At 48.1% G+C, this 22,910-nt stretch overlaps 1 protein-coding gene across 11 annotated transcripts in view; it reads left to right on the top strand.

The window, feature by feature from the left end:
- The window catches only part of PC (pyruvate carboxylase), a 264,778-nt gene that overhangs the window by 65,411 nt on the left and 176,457 nt on the right, over nucleotides 1-22,910 (top strand). For all 11 annotated transcript variants that reach the window (XM_081841739.1, XM_081841734.1, XM_081841735.1 and 8 more), the window contains 4 exons: nucleotides 2,944-3,109; nucleotides 3,983-4,128; nucleotides 5,496-5,613; nucleotides 6,657-6,808. In XM_081841739.1, coding sequence (XP_081697865.1) covers nucleotides 2,944-3,109; nucleotides 3,983-4,128; nucleotides 5,496-5,613; nucleotides 6,657-6,808 — 582 coding nt within the window. The remainder of the gene's footprint in view (nucleotides 1-2,943; nucleotides 3,110-3,982; nucleotides 4,129-5,495; nucleotides 5,614-6,656; nucleotides 6,809-22,910) is intronic.

Here is a 22,910-nt window from a genome sequence, read left to right as displayed (position 1 = left end):
TAGCAGTGCAGCTGCAGTGCAGCCTCCTTGACGCTGAAACAGTTGCAGGACCTGTAGGCACTTTGTTTGATAGGCAGCAGGAGTTTGGGGTGGTTGTGAGTGGTGGGCCCCTCCATCTTGGTGTAGGTTAAGTCTTCCATTGTGCCCATGTGGGAGAAGCTGAGTGCTGAAAGGTTCAGGACAGATAAGCAGTTGGCTCCTTACCTCTCTCGCCCTGACCTAGCCACTGTGATCCACGTGACGGTCACCTCCAGTCTTGATTATTGTAACTCACTCTACGCGGGGCTGCCCTTGAGACTGACCCAGAAACTCCAGCAGGTGCAGAATGCTGCGGCGAGACACTCTATGGGGTCCTCACCACGGGATCACATTCACCCAGTGCTAAACCAGCTGCACTGGCTCCCAGTGGAGTACAGGATCAGGTTTAAGGTGCTGGTTTTAACCTTTAAAGCCCTATACGGCCTAGGACCCTCGTACCTACAGGACCGCCTCTTGTGGTATGTCCCACGGAAGACCTTATGGTCTTCAAATAAAAACATCTTGGAGATCCTGGGCCACAGGGAGGTTAGGCTGGCCTCGACCAGAGCCAGGGCTTTTTCGGCCATGGCCCCGATCTGGTGGAACGCTCTGTCACAAGAGACTAGGGTCCTGCAGGACTTGACATCTTTCCTTAGGGCCTGCAAGACGGAGCCGTTCCACCAGGCCTTTGGCCAAGGCACAGTCTAAACCCCCCCCTCTCTTTCTGTATTCCTCATAGAACTCTAGCTCAAAGGTTGCCATTAGTTTGATTCTGAATTGATTTTAGAATGTATTTTAATTAATTGATGTGTAATTTTATGTACACTGTGCTATTTTTACTTGTTGTTAGCCACTCTGAGCCCCGCTTTGGCCAGGAAGGGCAGGATAGAAATAAAAAATTATTATTATTATTATTATTATTATTATTGAAAGTCCTTCTTCAAACAGCGCATAGTTAAACTGTGGAACTCACGTCTGCAGTAGGCAGTGATGGTTACCAACTTGGATGACTTAAAAATAGGAATGGACAGATTCATGGAGGAGAAGGCTATGAATTGCTACTAGCCATTTGAATACTGTGTGCAGTTGTGGTCACCTTACCTCAAAAGGAATATTGTTGAGTTGGAAACAATTCAGAAAAGAGCAGCCAGAATGATCAAGGCTCGAAATGGCCTCAGCCCAGTATACCTGAAGGAGCGCCTTCACCCCCATCGTTCAGCCCGGATGCTGAGGTCCAGCTCTGAGGGCCATCTGGAGGTTCCCTCACTGAGAGAAGTGAGGTTACAGGGAACCAGCCAGAGGGCCTTCTCAGTAGTGGTGCCCACCCTGTGGAACACCTTCCTATCTGATGACAAGGAAATAAACAACTCTCTGACTTTTAGAAGACATCGGAAGGCAACCCTGTTTAGGGAAGTTTTTAATGTTTGATGTTTTATTGTGTTTTTAATATGCTGTTTTGGAGCCACCCAGAGTGGCTGGGGAAACCCAGTCAGATGGGCAGGGTATAAATAATAAATTATTATTATCAAGGGGATAGAGTTACACTGAGGAAAAGTTACAGTGCTTGGGACTTTTTAGTTTAGAGAAAAAGCGAGAAAGAGGTGACCTGATAGAAGCTTATACAATTATGCATGGCAAGGGGAAAATTGATAGAGAAAAGTTTTTCTTCTTATCTCATAATGCTAAAACTTGTGGACATCCAGTGAAGTTGAATGTCAGAAGATTCAGGAGATATAAAAGAAAGAACTACAGTGAGGGAACTCCCTCTCACAAGGGGCAGTGATGGCCACCAAACTGCCTGGCTTTAAAAGAGGATTAGACAAATTCATAGAGAACAGGTCTGTGGGTGACTACAAGCCACAATGGTTATGCTTTGCCCTTCACAGCTGCAAGCATTAATGCTTCTGAATACCAGTTGCTAGAAGCTACAAGAGGGGAGAGTCCCCTTGTGCTCAGGTCCTGCTTGCTGACTTCCCAGTGGGCATGTGGTTGACCTGCCTTTGAGGACAAGATGCTGAAATGGATGCGTTGCCTGAACCAGCAGGCTCTTTTTGTGTCCTTAATGCGAGCACTGAGAGAGAGAGAGAGAAAGAGAGACAGAGAGGTTTTCTGCTGGCAAGCATTATGAAATTGAAACGTAACTGAAAACCAGCATTGCAGTGCCCGCGAATTAATGGTCGTCAGAGTCAAATTTGCTGAGCTAAGTTGTGAAAATGAAGCACAATCAAGAGATCAAATAATTTGTAATAATAATGGCAGCTATATATAAAGCGTTCAAACACTCATCTTAATGCACTTTCTTTCTACGATCAGCTGTCACAAGGCAACTTGACATTAGAAGTTTTCAGCAGTGTTCCATAAAAATCACAATGTGAAACAGCCACCACCACAGCACCAGCTTTTGTCTGTCTATGAAGCCACCAGCAAGATAGGTCCATAGCATTCTTCCTAATTTGCAGAGGGAGGAATTGAGAGGGCGAGAGAGAGCCCTAGGCTAGTGCATTCCAGATGCTGATGGACTCCAACTTCCATCAGCACCAACCAGCACAGTTAATGGTCAGGGATGATGGGAGTCACAGTCACAGATTCCCCATCCCTGAATCAGAGAAGGGCAAGTTGAAGTTGAATGTCAGAAGACTCCAGAGAGGTAAATGAAAGTCCTTTTGCATGCAGTGCATATATAAACTATGGATTTCCCTCCCACAGGGGGCAATGATGGCCACCACCATGGATGGCTCTGAAAGAGGATTAGACAAATACATGGAGGAGAGGTCTGTCAATGGCTACTAGCTAGGATGATTTTATTTGCTGCATTTATATCCCACCTTCCTTCTCTAAGGAGCTCAAGGCGATATGTATAGTCCCCCCCCCCTTATATAATTCCCACAACAGCCCTGCTTAATTTCAAACTCTGTGTTGCTGCAGGAGAATGAAGTGGATGCTGTCCACCCTGGCTACGGCTTCCTCTCTGAGCGATCTGACTTCGCCCAGGCCTGCATTGAGGCTGGCGTGCGTTTCATTGGGCCCTCTCCCGAAGTGGTGCAGAAGATGGGCGACAAGGTAGAGGCCCGCGCCATCGCCATCTCCGCAGGTAAGGGTTACATTGACTGACAAGCGAGGGCATGCCTGACTCCCAACTTGCACAGAGTTCCTTAGCCAATAAGAAGGCAGGATTAAAGCGGACGAGAGTTATCTAACACTGGCAGTCTGTGAGCTAGGTCTGCTCCCTCCGCTCCAGTTCTTTGTGTCCTCTGCCCCTCTTCCCTGCCTCCTAATGCAGCAGGTCTTTCGTGAAACTGGAGGCTTCTGAAAAAGCGAGCGGGTATGGAGAGCCATTGCAAATTTGGGGAGTGTTACAGAGATGCCACCACGAAGCACAGAAGCTTTTAATTCTATTTTTATCCCGCCTTTCATCAAAATTTCACAAGGCAAGCAATGTGGTCCCTGCCTCTTTTTTAGAGATAGGATATTCCCCATGCTTCCCAGGCTACTGGCCCTGGTGTACAACCATTGCACTTGCACATCCCTGGCTTTTAGGCCCTGCTTTAAACCTGGAATTGCCCAAAAGATGTGACCTGCGGGGGGGGGGGGCAGAGGGGGGTGGAACAGGGGTAGTGGGTACAGTAGGGAGAGAAAAATAGAATTGTAGAGTTGGAAGGGAGCACCATGGGTCATCAAGTCTAACCCCCTTCAATGCAGGAATCTTATCTAAATAATCCCTAACAGAATGCCATCTAGCCTCTGCTTAAAAGCTTCCAGTGAAGGAGAGTCCACAACCTTCCGAGGTTGTTTGTTCCACTGCCAAACAGCTCTTACCACCAGAAAGTTCTGACCTTTCGCCAGAATCTCCCTCCTTTCAACTGGAATCCATTGGTTTGGGCCTCATTCTCTGGAGCAGCAGAAGACAAGCTTGCACCATCTTCTGTTGCCTTTCAGTCTCCTCTTCTTCCCTTCTGCTCTCCAGGGGTGCCTGTGGTTCCCGGAACAGACGCCCCCATTTCCTCGCTCAGCGAGGCTCAGGAGTTCTCCAAGACTTACGGGTTCCCCATCATTTTCAAAGCTGCCTACGGCGGAGGAGGGCGGGGCATGAGAGTTGTGCGCAGCTATGAGGTAAGGGCTGCTGCTTTGCTTCTCCTTGGCTTGCGGGGGCAGAGGTCTTGCACCCTTCCCACTGGGGTGGGGGGTGAGGCTGGGTTGGTAGGTGTCCGGCTCCGTTAAAGTTTCAGGTCAGACATATTGCTTTGCTTCCTGTTTGGTGTGTCTCCAGGAGCTTTCTCTTGAAATCCTGCAACTTTCTATACCACAAGCATTCCGGTTTACATAGCGTCCTGAGTTGGCTGTGCCATAGTGCAAAAGTGCCCCTCCGGAGGGCAGTAATTCACTGACTACTGAGACAACATCCTGGAGGGGATGGTCTGATTGGGACACGACAGGTGGGGAGAATTTGAGGAGGTGCCCAATGATGAGACTGGGGAGGGACTCAGCAGGTACGGGAGAGCCACATCAGGATCCCAGGGTCATCTGAGCTGTCAGAGGAGGCAATCGACAGGCAAGGAATCTGATTCCAGGGAGGGACCCAGTGGGTTGTTACCTTTCCAGCCATTGCCTGTCTCGCCCTCCCTGGCACCGTCTCTGAAGCCAGTCACTGCTGATGAGACTCTGCCCTTCCGGGAAGCGTCCAACACCCAGTCTGGCTCTGATCCATCGCTGTCACCTCCTCTCTTGCCTGGGACACAGAGACGCCAGCACAAACAGTCCCCAGTGTGGAGTTCCCATTTGCAGGCACAAACCCAAGCTGCATCCTGCTTCGAATCATAGAATTGTAGAGTTGGAAGGCTTCCAAATCGTCGTCTAGTCCAACCCCCTGCTGTGCCTATCCCTCTCCTTTAGAGCAGGAGCCAAGGGGGGCGTGTCAACTGTTGGATCGACATTTTAGCTCACCTAGTCGTGCCCTGCGCTGGCTGGTGCTCCTTGCTTTGCTTTCTTCTACAGTAGAAAACAAGATCCAAATTCAAGTCCTTCATGCAGCAGGAGCCAAGACAATAGTGTTGGGGAGACATTGGATGGCCCAGCGCAAATCCACCACAAGTGCGATATTAATGTGTCCATGGCATATTGCAGGATGGTCCCACAAAAAACCAAAACACCAGCCTGCAAAGGACCCTGAACATATTGCTTGCTTGCAAGAATAAAAAGTGTGTGTGTGGAGGTGAGGCTGGGGTAGGGTGTGTGCAAGAAATGGACGGGTCTTACAGAATCTCTCATCAGAGGAGAGATGCTGAGGAAGGAGGATTGCTGGAGTTTTTAGGGGCAGGGGAAGTCTGAGAAGGGGCATCAGTGACAGTCCCCACCTTTCCTTCCATCCTCCATCCCTCTGTCTTTCGTTCTGGGGTCCTAGACAGCCAATTGGAGCAAAAGCACCCCACATTCCACTCACTTTAACTGCAGATAACACCATTACCATCTTCTCCCTGCAGGAGCTGGAGGAAAACTACACCCGGGCCTTTTCGGAGGCTCTGTCTGCATTTGGGAATGGGGCTCTGTTTGTAGAGAAGTTTGTGGAGAAGCCAAGACACATTGAAGTCCAGATTTTGGGTATGTTTGTGTTCCTTATGTGAACTGCTGGCAATGAGGGCTGATTAAGGACCATTTCACGTGCCCCTTCCTTTCTTTGTTTCAACCCGGGCAGAAGTGTACTGTTGCCACAGGCAGGGAGGGAGACAATTTGTCTGGAGGGTTTGGGGCAAGTCAGTACACTGCTGCTCAGCTTGCTGAGTTTATTTCCAACTGTTCCCATTCTCAGGGTTCAAGGAGGACAAAAGCATCTTGAAGGCAATAAATAAGTGTGTGTGTGTGTGTGTGTGTGAGAGAGAGAGAGAGAGAGAGAGAGAGAGAGAGAGAGAGGGGCCTAGTTCACACATCACTTTAAACCACAGATAACTAAACTATGGTTTAAAGGTGAACACACAGAGTTCTGGTGTGTTCTGCTATGGGGCTAAAATTGTGGGCTCAGCTATGGTCAAAGTGATGTGTGAACGAGGCCAGAGAGGAAGATATGCAAAAACCAGGCCTGCCACCCAATTTAAAGAAGTCATTTAATCACATGAACTTTAATCAAGTGATTAATTGACTGGTGTTAATGAAACAATAGGTCCAAAGGGAGCTGAATGTTTTGTTATAAGATGGTGCCAGCTGGTGCCAAACTTGGAAGGGGCACTACTTCCTTTGAGAGAGAGAAAAAGAGAGAAAAGAAAGGAAAGGAAGGCTTGTATTAATGTGAAATAAAGGCTTGTATTAATGTGAAATTAATGTGAAATAAATATTGGTAATATTAAACAGTGCGCTTCTTGATTACTCAAGGGTGCCTTGTTAGTCTGTCTACAGGCTTGCTTCTTCTTCTTTTTTACTTGATTAATCCAACCAATTAATTTGCTTGCAAGCTATATTCATAAGAACATCAGAAGAGCCCTGCTGGCTCAGGCCAATGGCCCACCTAGTCGAGCAGCCTGTTCTCACAGTGGCCAACCAGATGCCCCAGTGGGAAACCAGCAAACAGGACCTGAGCACAAGAGTAACACACCCCCACACACCCACCATGATTTCCAGTAAAACCTCCCCTCTGCTCCTCCCTTGGGCAGGTGACAAATATGGGAACGTGGTGCACCTGTACGAGAGAGACTGCTCCATCCAGAGGCGGCACCAGAAGGTTGTGGAGATTGCACCTGCCGCCCACCTCGACTCCCAGCTGCGCTCCAAACTCACCAACGATGCCGTCAAGCTGGCAAAGCAGGTGAGAGCTCCAGAGGACAGCCATGTTCCTTTGTTTATTGCATTTATATTCCAACTTTTTCTCCAAGGAGCCGAAGGTGGCGTACATAGTTCTCTCTCCCCCCCCCCCCCCCATTTAATCCACACAACAACCCTGTGAAGTTGGCAAGGATGAGAGACTAGACCAATATAACCCAGCAAGCTAAATGGCTGATTGGAGATTTGAATCCTCATCTCCCAGATCCTAGTCTGACACTCTAACCACTACACCACCACTGGCTTTCTGTTGGGAACTCTGCGTCCAGGCAAGAGTGCCCTCCATTTTGACCATCTCTGGCTACAGCTCCCATCAGCCACAAGCAGCTTGGCCATTTGGGGCTACAACTCCCATCAGCCCCAGCTAGGATGGCTACGTTCTCATCAGCCTCAGCATCCTATGGATGTACTGCCTGGGACTGCTGGGAGTTGTAGTCTGAGATGGCCAGGCTGCCCGAGGCTGATAGGAGTTGCAGTCCAAAATAGCTGTGCTGCCCAAGGCAAGTGGAAGTCATAGTCCAAAACATCTGGAGGGCACCCAGTTGTCAAAAGTCTGATCCAGACAGTATATGGTGAGGAGAGAAGAGCCCCAATTTTGACCCTGTTCTAAAAAATAGGGAGAGGGCTTACTGGAAGGGACATGCTTGCCATACAGAAAGGTCTCCCAGACACCATCTCTGGCATCACTTGTCAAAAAGGGTCTCAGGGTTGAGGAAGGCCTTTGTCTGAGACCCCAGAGAGCTGCCGCCGGTCAGAGCAGGGCCGCTGAGGTAGATCCATACACTTTCGTGCGTTTGGGTGCCTGCCACTGTGTACAAGCACCAGCATCCTGGGGGAGAGGGATCCTGCTATCACTCGCTCTCGACTGGCAGCCTGGCTTTTGCGAGACAAACTAAAGTGGCTTCTTGGCCAGGTGCCACCTCTGGGCCATGCATTTGCGCTGCTGGCCAGCTCATCTGCGGAGGGATGATGGGGACTCTGCTGCCATCCGGCACCATCTGGATTAATTGCTAAGCCTGCAGCTGAGAATCTGGCAGCCGCCCCCGGAGGGATGTGGGCAGGGGAAGGGGGGGAGGAGAGAGGAGGAGGAGGGCTCTCTGGCCTCCCTGGGTTGTGGGAGGTAAAGCCACGCCGTTGCCTTGCCTTGCTGTGAAAGCATTGCAGCCATGAACTTGGAAGTGTCATTCCAGTGTTGATGCATGGATAGGTTTTGAAAGATGCATTTTACCAAACAGTTGGGAGAGGAGGAGATGTGACGTATTGGTCATGCTGCCAGCCCCTGCTGTGCTGTGCTGGGATTTGAGCCTGAGCGCCCAAAGGCTCCCAGGATCTGGGTGCACAGATGCTTGCCTGCATCTCTAGAGCCGCAGGAACCCTGTTTCTACAAGGGGCATGTGTGGTCTCTTTTGCAACCACTGAACCTCATTGATAAGAAGACTAGGAAGAGAATTCAGGAATTTTAGCCTCTGTCCTTCGCTCCCAATCACTGATGGCAGATCTGCTGGCTTTCAGCTGCACCCTATAATCCATAACAGAGAAGGTCTGCCTCTTCTCCTAGTTCACAATTGCCTGTCTGGTCCTCCAACTCTATGCTAATTCACAGAGGAGAAAGAGGGGATGGTGGAAAAAGACAACTGAAGAGAACAGACTCCCTCAAAAGGTGGTGGACTCTTTCACTGGGGGCTTTTAAGAAGGGGTGGCAAGGCCTTTTGTCACAGCTTCAGTTGCGATTCCTTCAATTTAGCGGGTTGGACTAGATGACCCCTGGGTTCATATCCAACTCTGCAATTCTGTGAGATTGGTTCCATCCTCCCAGCTTTTTCTGCTTGGATCAGTCCCTGAATATGGAACTAATCGGCTGTCTGAACATCACTGGTGCCTGCGAGAGAAGCTTTTTACATGCCCCCTCCCAGGTGGAGCAGAAGAGCAAAGTAACACACACACACAAAGTTACAAAGTAACACACACACACACCTACCTCTGTTTGGAGCTCCAATAAGCTGCCTGGGAGTCTCTCTATTCAGCAGCTCTTAAAGGGGATATAAGTGCAGCCGTAGACTCCTCTCCCCAATCTGTGCCACAGGTTTCCTTACAACTTGCCCTCCACGCCAGGGATGTGAGCACGTCTCCCTGTTTCTGTTCTGTGTCAGTGCTGTGTGTGCTCAGCCCTCGGACTGTTCTCTCCCAGCAGGACTGCTCTGGTGTCCTTAAGGAAAATCTTTCCCAGCCAAATGATATTTTGGCTTCAATGAAAAGAAGGAATGCTACCATCCAAAACCCGGAGAGTCACTGCCACCCCATGTCGGCAGTACTGAACTAAATAGACCAATGGTCTGATGTAGTATAAGGCAGCCTCTTGCGTTCATATCAAGGGAAAGTTAGAAGTGGACCGGCCAGGTACTTGTGGCAGCTTTCAGGGAGGGAGAGTGATGTTCTCTGCTGGAACAAGAGATGCTTAAAAGGACCTTGGCCATGCCGACCTCACTTTACAGCAGGGAGATGGATGTGTGTGGGTCTTCACTGTTGTGAAGCTATTGGGAGGAAAGGCTGAAGAAAGGCAAGGTTTGTTTGTGTGTTTGGCCTTGACATGTTTCTGACTGGCACAGAGGTGCAATTATTATTATTATTATTTCCCAGCATCCTTTGCAAGTGTGTCTTCTCATGCCTGTCTGTGTACAGGCATGGACCCAGTTATGCTTTGTTTTATTTACCTCTTCTGACCTACCGTGTGCAAACAGTGTGTGCCATCTTTGCCAGAGACCCGGGAAGATGGAGGAATTCTCTCCCCAGCCAGAGCTCTGCTCCTCGCACAGTGGCAAGCGACAGGAAGGCACAGAGCAATTAAGGGAATGAGCACACCGGCGTAACGAATTGTACAGGAAGCAGGACTTTTTTAAGGAGATGAGCTGGAGCTCAGTGGCAGAATATCTGCTTGGCAATGCAGAGGGCCTCAGATTCATTCCCCAGTGGCATCTCCCAAGTAGGGCTGCGAGTGACTCTTGCCTAAACAGTAGACAGTACTGAGGAAGATGAGCCAATGGTGTTACTCAGTATAAGGCTGCTTTCTATTTGCTTCTGCCCCCCTCCCCAATTTTTTTGTATGGTACCAGCATATTTTTGGGATGGGGGGAGGAGACAGCTCTGCAGAGAACCAGGTTGGCAGAAGCACCATTGTTGCAGCCAGAGTTCAGGGCTTGAGTCAACTCAGCTGAGGAACTTTTGGGAAATGGGACTTGATGATCATTTATTCCAGCCCCTAAATTAATGCCGAGTGTCAAAATGAGGCTGTGGGCTCTGAATCTCTGCATGATTGGCAGGCTCTTCCAGAAGTCTTTCAGCACCCTGTCTCAGCAGCTGGCCAGATGCTCTAGGAATCGTCCCATCAGAGCAGAAAGGCAAGGGGTCCTCCTCAGCCTTTTACCCCCAGCATTTGGTGTTCTAAGGTAGACACTCTCTGTACATATAGATTCCATTTTGCTATGTTGGCTAATAGCCACTGAAGACTTCCTCCTCCATCGTGCATTTGTCTCATCATTTTGAAAGGCTTTTAGCTCCCAAAGGAAGGAAATTCCATCCTTTTGCATTGTGCGAAGAAGGACCCATCAGCGATCTGAATTCTAGCATGCTGAGAGCAGGGAGAGGAATCTCCCTCTTTCTCTCTTCTCCCTAAAGACCAAGCACAAAGGGAATTGGGATGGGGGAGGAGGAGAAGAACATTCCTGTCCACCGATTCTCAGCGGAGTGTTTCAAGGTCAGTTCACCATTAGCAAGACCAAATGGTTGGTGCAAGATGTTGTCAGGAAGGTGAGGCATACATGGAGGGTGTTTAGTCAAGGGATCTCAGTGGCAGCTCCGTGTCCCAAGGCAGTAGCTCAACAGGGGATTGCAGGAGGGGTGTGTGTGTGTGTGTGTGTGTGTGTTGCCTTCATGTTGCACTTGCAGTTCTCTTGGGATCATCTGGCTGGCCACTAACAGAGACAGAACACTGGGGCTTGGGTCCCGTCCAGCAGGGCTTCTAAGGAAAATCTTTCCCAGCCGAACGATATTTTGGTTTCAATGTAAAGAAGGAAGTAGAACCACCACCCCCATTTAAAAAATGGCAGGTGCTGCATTCAGGAACCACTTTTGCTGGGCCTTGCTAAGGTTTGCTCCTGTCCTGGCTCTTGCTTGAAGATGCAGCTCCTGGACTCTCTTGGCTGTATTATGGTTGAAGGCTTTATTACAGAATTCACCGCAATGCCCAAATGTTGATCGGCTTACAAGGTGCACAAGTCAGCAGTTATATTGAAGCTCTAAAAGGTTCCTGGCTAGGTGTAAGCTAAGATGTTGTCCCAATACTTGGCACTCCAGCTGAGCTCCCCTTTTGAAGAGTGGGGCAGACAGAGACATTCACACAGTTGCTGTCCTGAGCCTCAGAACTGGGAAAAGCAAACTGGCATTCCTGCGAGTAGCTTGGGTCTATAGCATCAAAGAATTGGAAGGGACATTGAGGGTCATCTAGTCCAACCCCCAGCAATGCAGGATCCACAACTAAAGAATCTCTGACAGATAACCCTCCAACCTTTGTTTCAAAATCTTCAATGAAGGAGAGTCCACCACCTTCCGAGAGAGTCCGTTCCACTGTCAAACAGCTCTTAGCACCAGAAAGTTCTTCCTAATGTTTAGTCTGAATCTCCTTTTCCTGGTGTTTGAATTTGTTGATTTGGGTCCAACCCTTTGGAGCAGCAGAAAAGAAGCTTGCTCCATTTCCCATCATCTCACACTCTTCTCCACGCTAAACTCCCTCAACCTTTCTCCTTAAGGATTGGTTTCCAGACCCTTTATCATATCAGTCACCCTCCTCTGCACACCTTCCAGCTTGTCAATATCCTTCTTGTTTGCTGCCAAGGAGTGTGGTGGAGTCTCCTTCTTTGGAGGTCTTTAAGCAGAGGCTTGACAACCATATGTCAGGAGTGCTCTGGTGGTGTTTCCTGCTTGGCAGGGGGTTGGACTCGATGGCCCTTGTGGTCTCTTCCAACTCTATGATTCTATGATTCTATGATTCTATGATTCTTAAATTGTGTTGCCCAGAAGTGGACACAGGACTGCACGTGGGGTCTGACAAAGGCAGAACAGAGTGGTACTGTTACGCCCCTTGATCTGGACACTTGCCCTGCCACCCCATCCTTTAAGGCAGAGTTGCTGCAGCCAACCCAAGCCATGCCCACCACTGAGTCTTTCTGTGCCTTTGTCAGGTGCTTTTGCCTGGCTGAAATGTACCTTTGAACTGGGGCAGTGCCTGGGACTTGGCATCAATGGAGGGGTGCATGTGTGCAGAAACCTGACGTTGGCATGGCCAAAGGTTCACCCACTGCACAATGGCAAGAGTCACATCCATTGCCCCACCCACTTTTGCTCCTTGTTGAATAAGGGAACCTTCATATCTTGTCGCTTTACAAAGTGGGAATAGATTAAAAGGTAGAACAATCCCCCGGCCCAGGAAAGAATGAGGGGAGTCAAGATCAGAATTCCACAAAGGGTTGAGGAGGAGTTGGACTGATCCCTAAACCTGCTTCCAGTTGGACATCTTGTTTATTTACCTGTGGATACCCATCCCTCTGACCTGGCCCCAAAACTGTGCCTCTGTGGCGTGCTGGTCACCAGAGGGCAGTGTGGTTGCTCCTCAGACAGACAAAGCTCCTCCCTTGCCTCTCCGCCCCCCTCACAATGCTCCTATACCCTTAAATGCATTGCTAAACAGCTCCAGCAGGAAGATCCATCCACTCCCCCCCCCAAGACACATCCTTCCTCCTATTTTTGTTTAAATGGCAGCATGGGGGGGGGGAATGGACCGAGCTGCAGCCTTGGCTTGAGGGGCAAACCTGAAACCTGGAGCAACAAACCCTCTCAACCTTGGCTGTATTAATAAAAACTTCAGGGTGTTATATATGATTGCCAGGATCAGCCGACTTGGAGCTGCTTGCCCCAGTGACTTAGAGGCTGTTGGCGCTGTGGGTGATAGCACTTCGTAATCTCTCCCTCCCTCCTTCCCTCTCTCCCTCCCTCCTAATAGTTCTTTGGGGGATTGTGGGGATGGGGGGAGAGGAGAGAGAGAGATTTGAAGAGTAGAACAGCTGGATGGGAAAGACAAGAGAGCATTATTTCTTTAATTTGCTGCATTTAAATCCTCCCGATTCTGCAGCAGAGCTCAAGGCAGCATCCGTGGTTTGTGTGTGTCTGATCCCAGACTGTCTGTTCCCTGGCCAGCCTCACTTACATGTTTGTTTAAAAGCATTTCTAAACCATATAACATTTAAAAATCATCTCTGTGCATCACACAACAGAAAAGAAAGCAATAAGCAGTATCTTTAAAAACAAAACTCTACAAGAACATGAGTAGAATCTGCTTGATCAGGCCAATGGCCCATCTAGTCTGGCATTCCTGTTCTCTCAATTCCCAACCCAGATGCCTGTGGGAAACGAGCAAGCAGGATTCGAGCACGAGGGCATTCTCCCCTCTGGTATTCAGAATTTGTCATTTATCTTTATGTATTTACTTACTTCATATACTGCCCTTCACCTGGGGATTGCTTCCCCTCTCCCCCTTTTGAAGACAACATTTGCCCATCTCCAGTTGTGCAGCATCTCATCTGTTTCCCAAGGATTCTTAAAGATTTCAGGCAGCAGCTCTGAAATAACACCTGCTGGTTCTTCCAGCACTCTGGGATGTAATTCCTCTGACCTTGGAGACTTGAACTTATTTAAAGCAGTCTCTAGTTAAAAATTTCTCTGAGAGCAAAGCTGGGAAAGATCCTGACACCTCTTAACTAGAGACAATTAGGATCAGATATCGGGTTTTTCTGACCCAGCAAGCTTCAAGTTAGAGTGGGATTTTGAACCCAAGGTGAGCCAGGTCCAACCCTGGCATTCTGAACAACGGCACTCCATGCAACATTTTTATTTATTTTTAATTTGTTTCATACAATTTGTATGCTGTTTGATTGTGTTAAAAAAACCAAAAACCACATCAACCCTCAAAGTGATTTACAAAGAGAATAACATTACAAGTAAAAGGAGTAAAAAACCAACTCTTTTAAAACTTTCAAAAGATAAAACCAGCAATAAAGTAAAAGCAGATTAAAACACATGCCAGCATTCTACATATCTGTACATACTTATATATCTAGGTGGACTTGTCTAAACAGAAATGTCTTTAGCAGGCACGGAAAATAGTACAGTAAAGGCTCCTGGCTGATGTCAATAGGCAGGGAGTTCCAGACTGTAGGTGCTGCCACACTAAGAGATTGATTTCTTATAAATACAGTGTTTCCTAAGAGAACGGGCCAAGGAGGCTGCAATCTGAATGTCTCTGATGGTGGAGGCAAAGGGGTTGTGTGGAGTGGGCAGGAAATGGAGAAGCTTGTCTGGCGAGGAATGAATACAGGCAAATGCCACTTGGGCTCTCCTGTCCTCTAGAGTGTGTGTTTGGGGGGGGGGTGAGGATCAAGTAGATTTGGCATTAAAGCGAGAGCCATCATCTGTGTTCTCCACATTGTTAACATTTTAGGCTTGCTTTTGAAAAACAGCTTGAGTTGGGTTGTCAGGCATCCCCCCCACCTGCTGGCTTGCCAAGTCACATCTGGAAGGCGCGTGACCTGGAAGCTCCTTTGCAATGGCAAAGCCCTTTTCTTTCCTAATTGGGCTTTTGCCTTTGATTCCCCCCTTTCCCCCTGTAATCTGCAGCTTGTATTTGGGCCTGCTTTACCCTGCCTGTCTTCAGCTTCCCAGTTTTCTGTCACTCTCCAGGCCCTTCTCAATCCCTTGGGTACTCGCAAGCTGGCAAAATCTCTCTTTCACTCTCAGGGCTGCCAACAAACTATCCCATGGCTCCACATGGCTAAGCCCACATATCCAGGACTGACATTTGGTTTGCCACTTTTTTGGGGGGGGGGGGCGCTTCTGTGTCTTGAAGCAGAAGGTCTCCAGCTTCCATTGACTCCAGCCAAAACAACCATGCTGGCTGGGCCTAATGGGAGTTGTCGTCCAGAACGTCTGGAGAGCGTCTGACTTAGATGGCGAAGCAACTGGGCAGGGAACAAGCCTTGTATGCAGAAGGTCTGAGGTTCCGTTCTCAGCATCTCTGGTGAAAATGAAAGAGCCTGGTGAGACCAACGTTGTCATGGCTCCTGTGGTGACAAATGAAAAGGAGCGGTCCTGGCAGGATCCACCAGAGAGAGAGGAGGTGTCAAAGGAGATTGAGGAGACTGTTGGCGGGGAGGGTGGTCCAAGTAGCCCACCAGGAGACATCCCTGCCCAGTTGCTGCTATTGTAGAGAAACGCTATTGTAGAGAAAGGGGGTAAACGCTATTGTAGAGAAAGGGGATAAATGCAGTATTCACTATAGCACACAATTCAAAACTGCACTCAAAAAAACATGGTAAAGGCTTTGCTTGTTTGATTCCTTGTTTATTTGCAGATGCAGGGTGCGTTACTTCACGACTTCCCCCTTGCTCCGCTACAAGTTCCCCAGGCTTTAAAACATGTAACTCATAATGAGACAAGATAGAAATTAATGTATGTATATATTCAATTGTTAGAGACAACTCCATTCATGAAGAAGGTTTGAAACAAGTTATAAGCCTGGGGAACTTGGCTTATAAGTCTGGGGAACTCAGTGTGGTTCAGAGCTGCTGATGCTGCTGCCTCCTCTGTCGCCTCGGACTTGGAGACACCAGCATAGCCCACCAGAGAAAGTTCCCGTTGGCTTGCCCTGCCTAAAGAAACATCCCAGTTGTCACACTGAAGTTGTGCATGCCCTGCTCCTTTATCGTGGGAGACGAGGGAATGTGTCTCTTGCTGGATCAACTTCTCAGCTTGCTTCACCATGAAGAACACCCTGTTGTGCCATTGGACCCTATTTTGCTCCCTACCGTGCTGGAACATAGAAATCTGCCTTATCTGTCAGACCATTGGTCCATCTAGCTCAACATTGTCTACATGGACTGGCAGTGTCTCAGGATTTTGGATTCTTCTCGCCCTACCATGGCTTGAACCGGGGACCTTCTACATACACAGTGGATGCTCTGCCCCTGAATTGAGGTCCTTCCTCATACCATTTTGAGCATTTTGGCAGTTCTTCATCCTCCAGTGAGAGCCAGGATGCTTAAAAGCCTTGCTTCTGCACTGTTGACTGTGTGGCCTGTATCTTGAGTTGCATACATGCTGATTTTTGGAATGAAGCCTCCGGGAATTCTTGAGCCGAGAGTCCGAGGACTATGCCTGAGAGCTGGAGCCAAATGGAATCCCCATCCAAATAGCTCTTGAGTACAAGCTGGCAGCAGCCCAAAGACCCGACAGGCCTCCTGCCATGCTTATGGGCTTCCCTGCAGCACCTGGCTGGCTGCTGTTGAAGACTGCTGGGCTTCAGTCCAATTCACCAGGGCTCATTGGAGTGCAGAAAACTTCAGATTCCACCTTCAGTATCTTCTTTTAGAACTCAGGTGGGGAAGCTGAAGCCTGAGGGCTCCATCTGGCCCTCAGGCTAATTTTGTGCAGGTGAGGGGAGGTCGGAAACAGAGAGAATTGAAAAGAATGGAGCGGGGGCGTCCCCTGCAAGAAAGCAAGAGATTTGGACCTCTGTCAAGGGTGATCTTCACCCCACAAAGCAACATTCAGGGGAGATTAAAGAAAGCCCTTCTTCATTCAGTGTGAATAGTTAGACTGTGAAACTCACTCCCACTGGACGCAGTGATGACCCCACCTTGGATGGCTTTGAAAGAGGAATAGATAAATTCATGGATGAGGAGGTTATTGGTGGCCATTGGCCTTGATGGCTGTGCTTTGCCTTCGCGGTCAAAGGCAGTAACGCTTCTGAAGACCAGTTGCTGAAAACCACAGCAGCTCAAATCCTGTATGCAGGATTCCCAGCAGAGGCATCTGGTTGGCCATTGTGAGAACAGGATGCTGGACTAGATGAGCCATTGGCCAGATCCAGAAGGCTCTTCTGTTGTTCGTACCTGCCGGGTGTGGTAGAACATGAGGATGGAGAGAGGGAGAAGGGGGTGTTTCCCACAAACCTTTGACTCCTTACTCTGCCCACCATTGCATTGGCCTCACCCACCTCTACCACATTTTCCCCTGAGGGGATGCAGCCCTTAAGACAACAAAAACAACAGCTCCTTGCCCTTAAATGATCTTGGGAGTTGCGGCTGGCCACCTATGTTGATAGGAAGTTGAGCAGACAGCTTTGAGCTCCACCAGGATGCTTCATGTTTTTTAACCACCACGGTCTCTTCCTGTCTGTCTGAATGTCTTAGAAAATAATGTCTTAGAAGATGGGACAGCTAGAAGGGCAGAGTCTCAAGGCTTATTTTGGAGCTTTTCCATGAAAGGAAAACGAGGACAGCCAAGCAGACTGGAAAAGCTGTGATAATGGCGTCAAAGCCGCCGGAGCAGTGATGAAGACGCACAGAGGCAAGGACTCAGCCCGCTGAATGCCGCTGCTGCCTGCTTCTGTTGAAGTCCCTGTCTAAAGGCAGAACAGGAAGCCACACTTAAGGTACGCTGGAGCACAGCGTCTCAGAAGTGGGCGAGAAAATGTCAGACGTACCTAAAGCTGCCAGTCAGGATTCCAGGGGCAAGAGGAGTTTTGGAGGGCTATTTTGGAGTGTTTAAAAAAAAAACACACACACACACAACTGGTTTGCAAATTATCTAAAGCTCGAGGTGCGCAGTGAGCCAGCCAAGTTTGCTGATGATACTGAATTGTTCATGGTGGTTAAAACAAAAGAGGGATTGTGAAGAGCTCCTAAAGGATCTCCCCAAAGTAGATAAATGGGCGGTAAAATGCAGTTCAGTGTAAGCAAGCATAAAGTCATGCACACTGGGGCAAAAAAAGGTCTTAATTTCATATATATGTCTGTGGGGTCTGTACTGGCAGTGACTCGCCAGGCACCAGAGGAGGTATTGTGCCAGCCCTCTGCTCCCTACATGACACCTGATGATGAATGGTTCTGTGTTAGTTTCTGAAGATGCTACTCTTCTCACTTCATATTATGGAGACCTGAGGGAACCTCAGTGCCTAGAAGGGCCTTTTACCAACTATAGCATCTGCAACATCTGCAATTGTTGCTGGACCGGGAAAGCTTGGCCACAGTGGTTCATCCATTGGTTCCTTCAGAATTGGATTACTGCTGTGTGCTCTGTGTGGGGCTTCCCTTGTCCCTGATCCAGAAGCTGCAGTTAGTGCAGGTTGCTGCAGCATGATTGCTGACAGGTGACACCCAGTCAGCGAATAACATCTCTGCTCAGAGATCTGCACTGGTTGCTGATTTGCTATTGGGACAAGTTCAAGGTGCTGCTATTATTCTATAAAGCCCTTAACTTGGGACCAGTTTACCTGCACGATCGCCTTACCCCATATATGCCCACTCAGCCACTTTGATCTGCAGAACTGGCACTGTTATAGGTGCCTTGTTATACTGTACTTGTTCCACATTTTAAAGACATCAGTCTTTTAGTGGGGCAGCACCTACATTCTGGAACTCCCTGCCTCTGGACATCAGGCAGGCCGCTTCATAGAGCTCTTTTTTCAGTGCCTAAACATTTGTGTTTAGACAGATCTCCTGAGGCATGTAGAATATTGATGTGTGTTTTAATCTGTTTTTAGATTATCATTAATGTTCATTATTTTTGAAATTGTTTTAATTCATGGTTTTAAAACTGATTTTACAGGTATTTTTGTTGTTTTCGTCTTTTTGTAAAGCACTTTGGTGTTGGTGTTGTTTTTACAATCAAGCAGGTGATGTTGATGATAGTAATATCTTTTAGGGAGCCTGTTGGCAGCTGGAATCCACAGCTGATACCGAGGAGTTCCAGAGACCTTGGAAATTGCCCTTAATGGATAAATTAACACAACAAATCCATTCTTCAAACAGTGGTCCACAAAGAGACAGTTTTGTCGAATGTTGGTTTCTGTTTATTTCACTGGCCACTCAGGGCTTGTCTCTTAAACACATTTCAGTTGTCTGCAAATTGTTTTTGTCAGATGTCCTGACTTCAACAGTCTCTGGTATGACGGAAGCAAGATAGTTTCTGATCATATTTGTTAGCTTCTGATCTGGTCTTCCTAAGGTTGTCATAAGTGCCCATTGTACATTCCTTCCCCTACCCACCCTTCCTGTTTATTGCCTGGCTCACATTCTGTTTTCTGAAATAATAATAATAGTAATAATAATATCATGGGTGGCAGGGTTGTGAAATACATTTGCCTGGGATAGTGGAGGCCTGCTGCTTATCAGAACAGAAAGTAATGATATTGGATTAGACCAGATGGGTGATATTTGGCTGCCTCCATAGCTCATGCTTTCAGAAAGTCCCAGGTTCAGTCTCCTAAGCAAAGGGGTCACAGCTCTGATGGCTACCCATCAGAACAGATTGTGCTGAGTTGGGCACAACAGGCAGCAATGGTGAGGAGAGGGGTGGCGCTAGGTTGGAGTTCCTGGAAGGTACAGTGATGTACTAATGCTGTAACCTTGGTGGTGACCTGATCCTTGGTGATGTCTACCACCAAGGGAAAGTGATGTCCCAAGGATGATGGAGATCCATAGGCTGGAGCAGATGGGAGGATAAGATCAGTTCAGGACCTTGGACAGCGATCAAGGCGCTGCTTTGGGACCATGGACAGCAGCCCTGCAGTTGTGGCAAGAAGAGCATGCTGTCTCATCTGGGGCCCTATCCTGGGCCTAGAAAGCATGAGTCGGAATGGTTTACTGCTTGTCCCTTGCTTTCTAGACATTGGTCAAGTGGGTTTGCCACTTCCCTGCTGATTTCCCCTGGAAAACCCACTCTTCAGTGCTAAATCAGAGCAAACATCAACCTGGAGAAAACCCAATTGATGTTTGCTCTGATTCAGCACTAAAGATTGGGTTTTCCTGGGAAATGTGGATAAACCCTGGGTCTTGGATTGAGTCTGGGCTTTATAGTCTGGGTTTGGTATTCAAGACAATAGCCCTGCCCCCTAACTACATCTGTCCAGCTAGGAGGCTGGTGCCTTTTCTTGCAGTTGGTACCATTGTCCTCTCAGTGGGATTTCAACAACACCAACTCTGGGGAAAGAAAAGAGTCCCCAAGTTTGACTTCTTGGCAGCCTTGAAAAAGTATCAAAGGTGTCCTTCTTGTCTGAGTTTCTGGACCACTGGACCATGTCGGATTCTCAGGTGACTGGTTGCTTGATACACGAACTCCCTCCCATGGAGCTGCATCAGCAGCTCCAAGAAGAGGCAGAAGGAACATCTATAGTCAGATGTGACTGAACTCACCCAAGGAACAGATTAAGGTGCTATTTTTACACTGTTGCTGCGCCATGCATTTAAATCCCCGGGGTGGAAATTGAGTTTTGCGACTCAGCAGAGTGGGAATAGACGTGGTTTGGTGCCCTCTGGGGGCGGTAGGTTGCGACCCCCCAAGCAATTTCTTCCTCTTGGCAAACACCTGGTTTTGGCAGGGAGGAAGAATAACTCTGCTATTGCAGGTTTGCTCAAGGGAGGTTGTAGAAGGATATCTTGGAAGGGTTGCCATCAGTAGGCTGCTTCTGAAGTTGGCATCATACATTCAGTATTCCTCATTTCGATTTTCACATGGCAACTGGTACCTCCCGAGTTCTTGTACATTTTCCTCCTGTCCTTACTGCTGACTGAACAAAAACCTGTCCTTTGTGCAAAACCCAAGCGGCTGGTCCTCATTGTTGCGTGGAATTTTGCAGAATGTTTTCCAATGATCAGAAACATGTGAGGTCCTAGTCTGCGATCTGGCCACTGAACTCTGCACCAGCTTCAGTTTCTGAACCTTCTTGAAAGGCAGCCCCACATCTAATGCATAGCAGTAATCTAACCTCAAGCTTAGCAGAGTGCATAGACAAGGTCTATGCAAAGACAGATTATCCACATTCAGATAGAGAAGCAATGATGGCCACCAACCCAGATGCTTTAAAAGAGGATTGGACAAATTTATGGAAGAGAAGGCTATCAGTGGCTACTAGCCATGATGGCTGTACTCTGCCTCCAGAGTTGGAAGCAGTAATACTTCTGAATACTAGTTGCTGGAAAAACAAAGGGGAAGGAGAGTACTATGGTGCTTGGGTCCTGCTTGAAGGTTTCCTACAGGCATCTGGCTGGCCACTGTGAGGACAGGGTGCTAAACTAGCTGGGTCATTGGCCTGATCCAGCAGGCTCTGCTTATGTTCAGCAGGGCTACCAAAGAAAGCTGGCAGCAGACATTCCTTGCCAATGTAAGGAATCCAGGAGTATCACCAAACTGTAAACCTGCTCCTTTCAGGGGAGTGTGACCTCAACCAGGATTGGCTTAACACCAGTCAGGGGATCTATCCAACAGTACAAAATACACTAGTAAATACAGAGTGTTTGTATTTGCTTCCAGTTGAGCCACCTCTCATCATCTCTACCCGTGGGGCTAAGGCAGGCACCTTTGGCAGCTTTAGATGCAGTTTTAAAGGGGTGGGTGGGAAGGAAAAATCCAGTTTCAGCTCTGCCAACCTAACCCCAGACAGCCTCTTAGCGGGAAGCTGCCAATCACCTTCCCTAAGGAGGGATCATGCCAGCAGATTGGATGCATTATGCACATCTGGCAGGACTGTGTGTCTCAGCCTCTGTTTTGTATTATGCACAGGGATCTTATTTATTTTATTATTTATTCATAAAAAATATTTATATACGAACTGTATCAAAAATATAGCAGTATAAAACAGTATAAAACATAATGCCAGACAATAACATCATAAAAAGTGGTGTGTTTTTTTAAAAAAAGTTAAAATCAAAAAGAGATTAAAAACAAACATCAGTAGAGCATAGTTCAGTCAGTAGAGCATGAGACTCTTAATCTCAGGATCATGCGTTTGAGCCCCATGTTGGGTAAAAGATTCCTGCATTGCAGGAGATAGTCCCTTCCAATTTACAGTTCTATGGTTGTGAGGGATGTACTCTTAATTGCCTGCAAAGGCCTTGTGGAATAGAAAAGTTTTCAGCAGGCATTTTAAAATTGGGACAGAAGGCACCTGCCCGAATCTCTAGTGGCAAAGTGTTCCACAGGAATGGGCTGATGACACTAAAGGCTCAATTTCTCATTGTTTGTCAAGCGAGCCTCACCAACTCAGGGAACGACCCAATATGCTCCTGGAGAGGATCTCAGTGAATATAATGGTTCAGGCAGTCCCTGAGGTATCCTGGACCCAAATTGTTCAGGGCTTTGTAAATCAATACAAGAACCTTGAACCTTCTCACTCAAGGGGGCAGAGGGTTCTGGAGGCAGGAGGCAGGTGCTGGAGTACCTGTTTTCTCTCCAGAGAAACATGTTCTTTCCTCTGCCCAGCCTCTGAGCTTTCACCACCTGTTGCCCAGAAATTTCTAGCCCTATCTATGTAGCCATGAAGTCTGGAAACCTGCTTTAAAAAAATTAAAAGAAGGATAGCGGTATTTGTGCTGTACCAATTTCCGCTGTGCAAGTAGCCTCTCCTCTATTTGCGCCCAGGGCTAATTCCTTCTTGTGCCTGCGGGTTCTTTGGGAGGCATAGCTTTCACTGCCCCCACACCATCCTGCTCCCTCCCCTCACAGGTGCTGCCTGCAGCTGTTAAAATTCAGGACCCGCCAGTTGCTCCTTAGCTAAAACATCAGTAATGACTTCCACGCTTCATTATTCTCTTTATGGTTGTCTGGCTAGGCGGCCTGGCTCCCTGACTGAGATTTAAATACACAGTTAATCCATATTCTCCCTCTCTTCTGCTTTTAATTCTGATCCAGAAATCGAACTCTCTTGGAAGAGGATTACAGAAACCTTCTAGCCATCCCCATCCTTCGCCTCCTCCTCCTCCTGCTCCTGGTCTCCCCCCAGACTCCTCTAAACTCGCAGGCTCAGGACCTTTCTATCTATCTTAATTAGTAAGCTCAGGGTCAGAACTGCAGCGAAATTCGTGTGTGTTCTGGGCTTTAAGCGCTTTTCATCCAAATCCTCTCGCACCTTCTCTGCTGTCATCTCCAAAGCTGTCTCTTCAAGGTCATCCCTGCACTTATGTCTCCAGTCAAGATGGCCTGGAGTT

The sequence above is a fragment of the Podarcis erhardii genome (genome assembly GCF_964252035.2).
Source record: "Podarcis erhardii genome assembly, chromosome: 15".
NCBI classification, from domain to species: Eukaryota; Metazoa; Chordata; class Lepidosauria; order Squamata; family Lacertidae; genus Podarcis; species Podarcis erhardii.
Note: the sequence above shows the minus strand (reverse complement) of the source record. Positions and strands in the feature narration are given on the sequence as shown.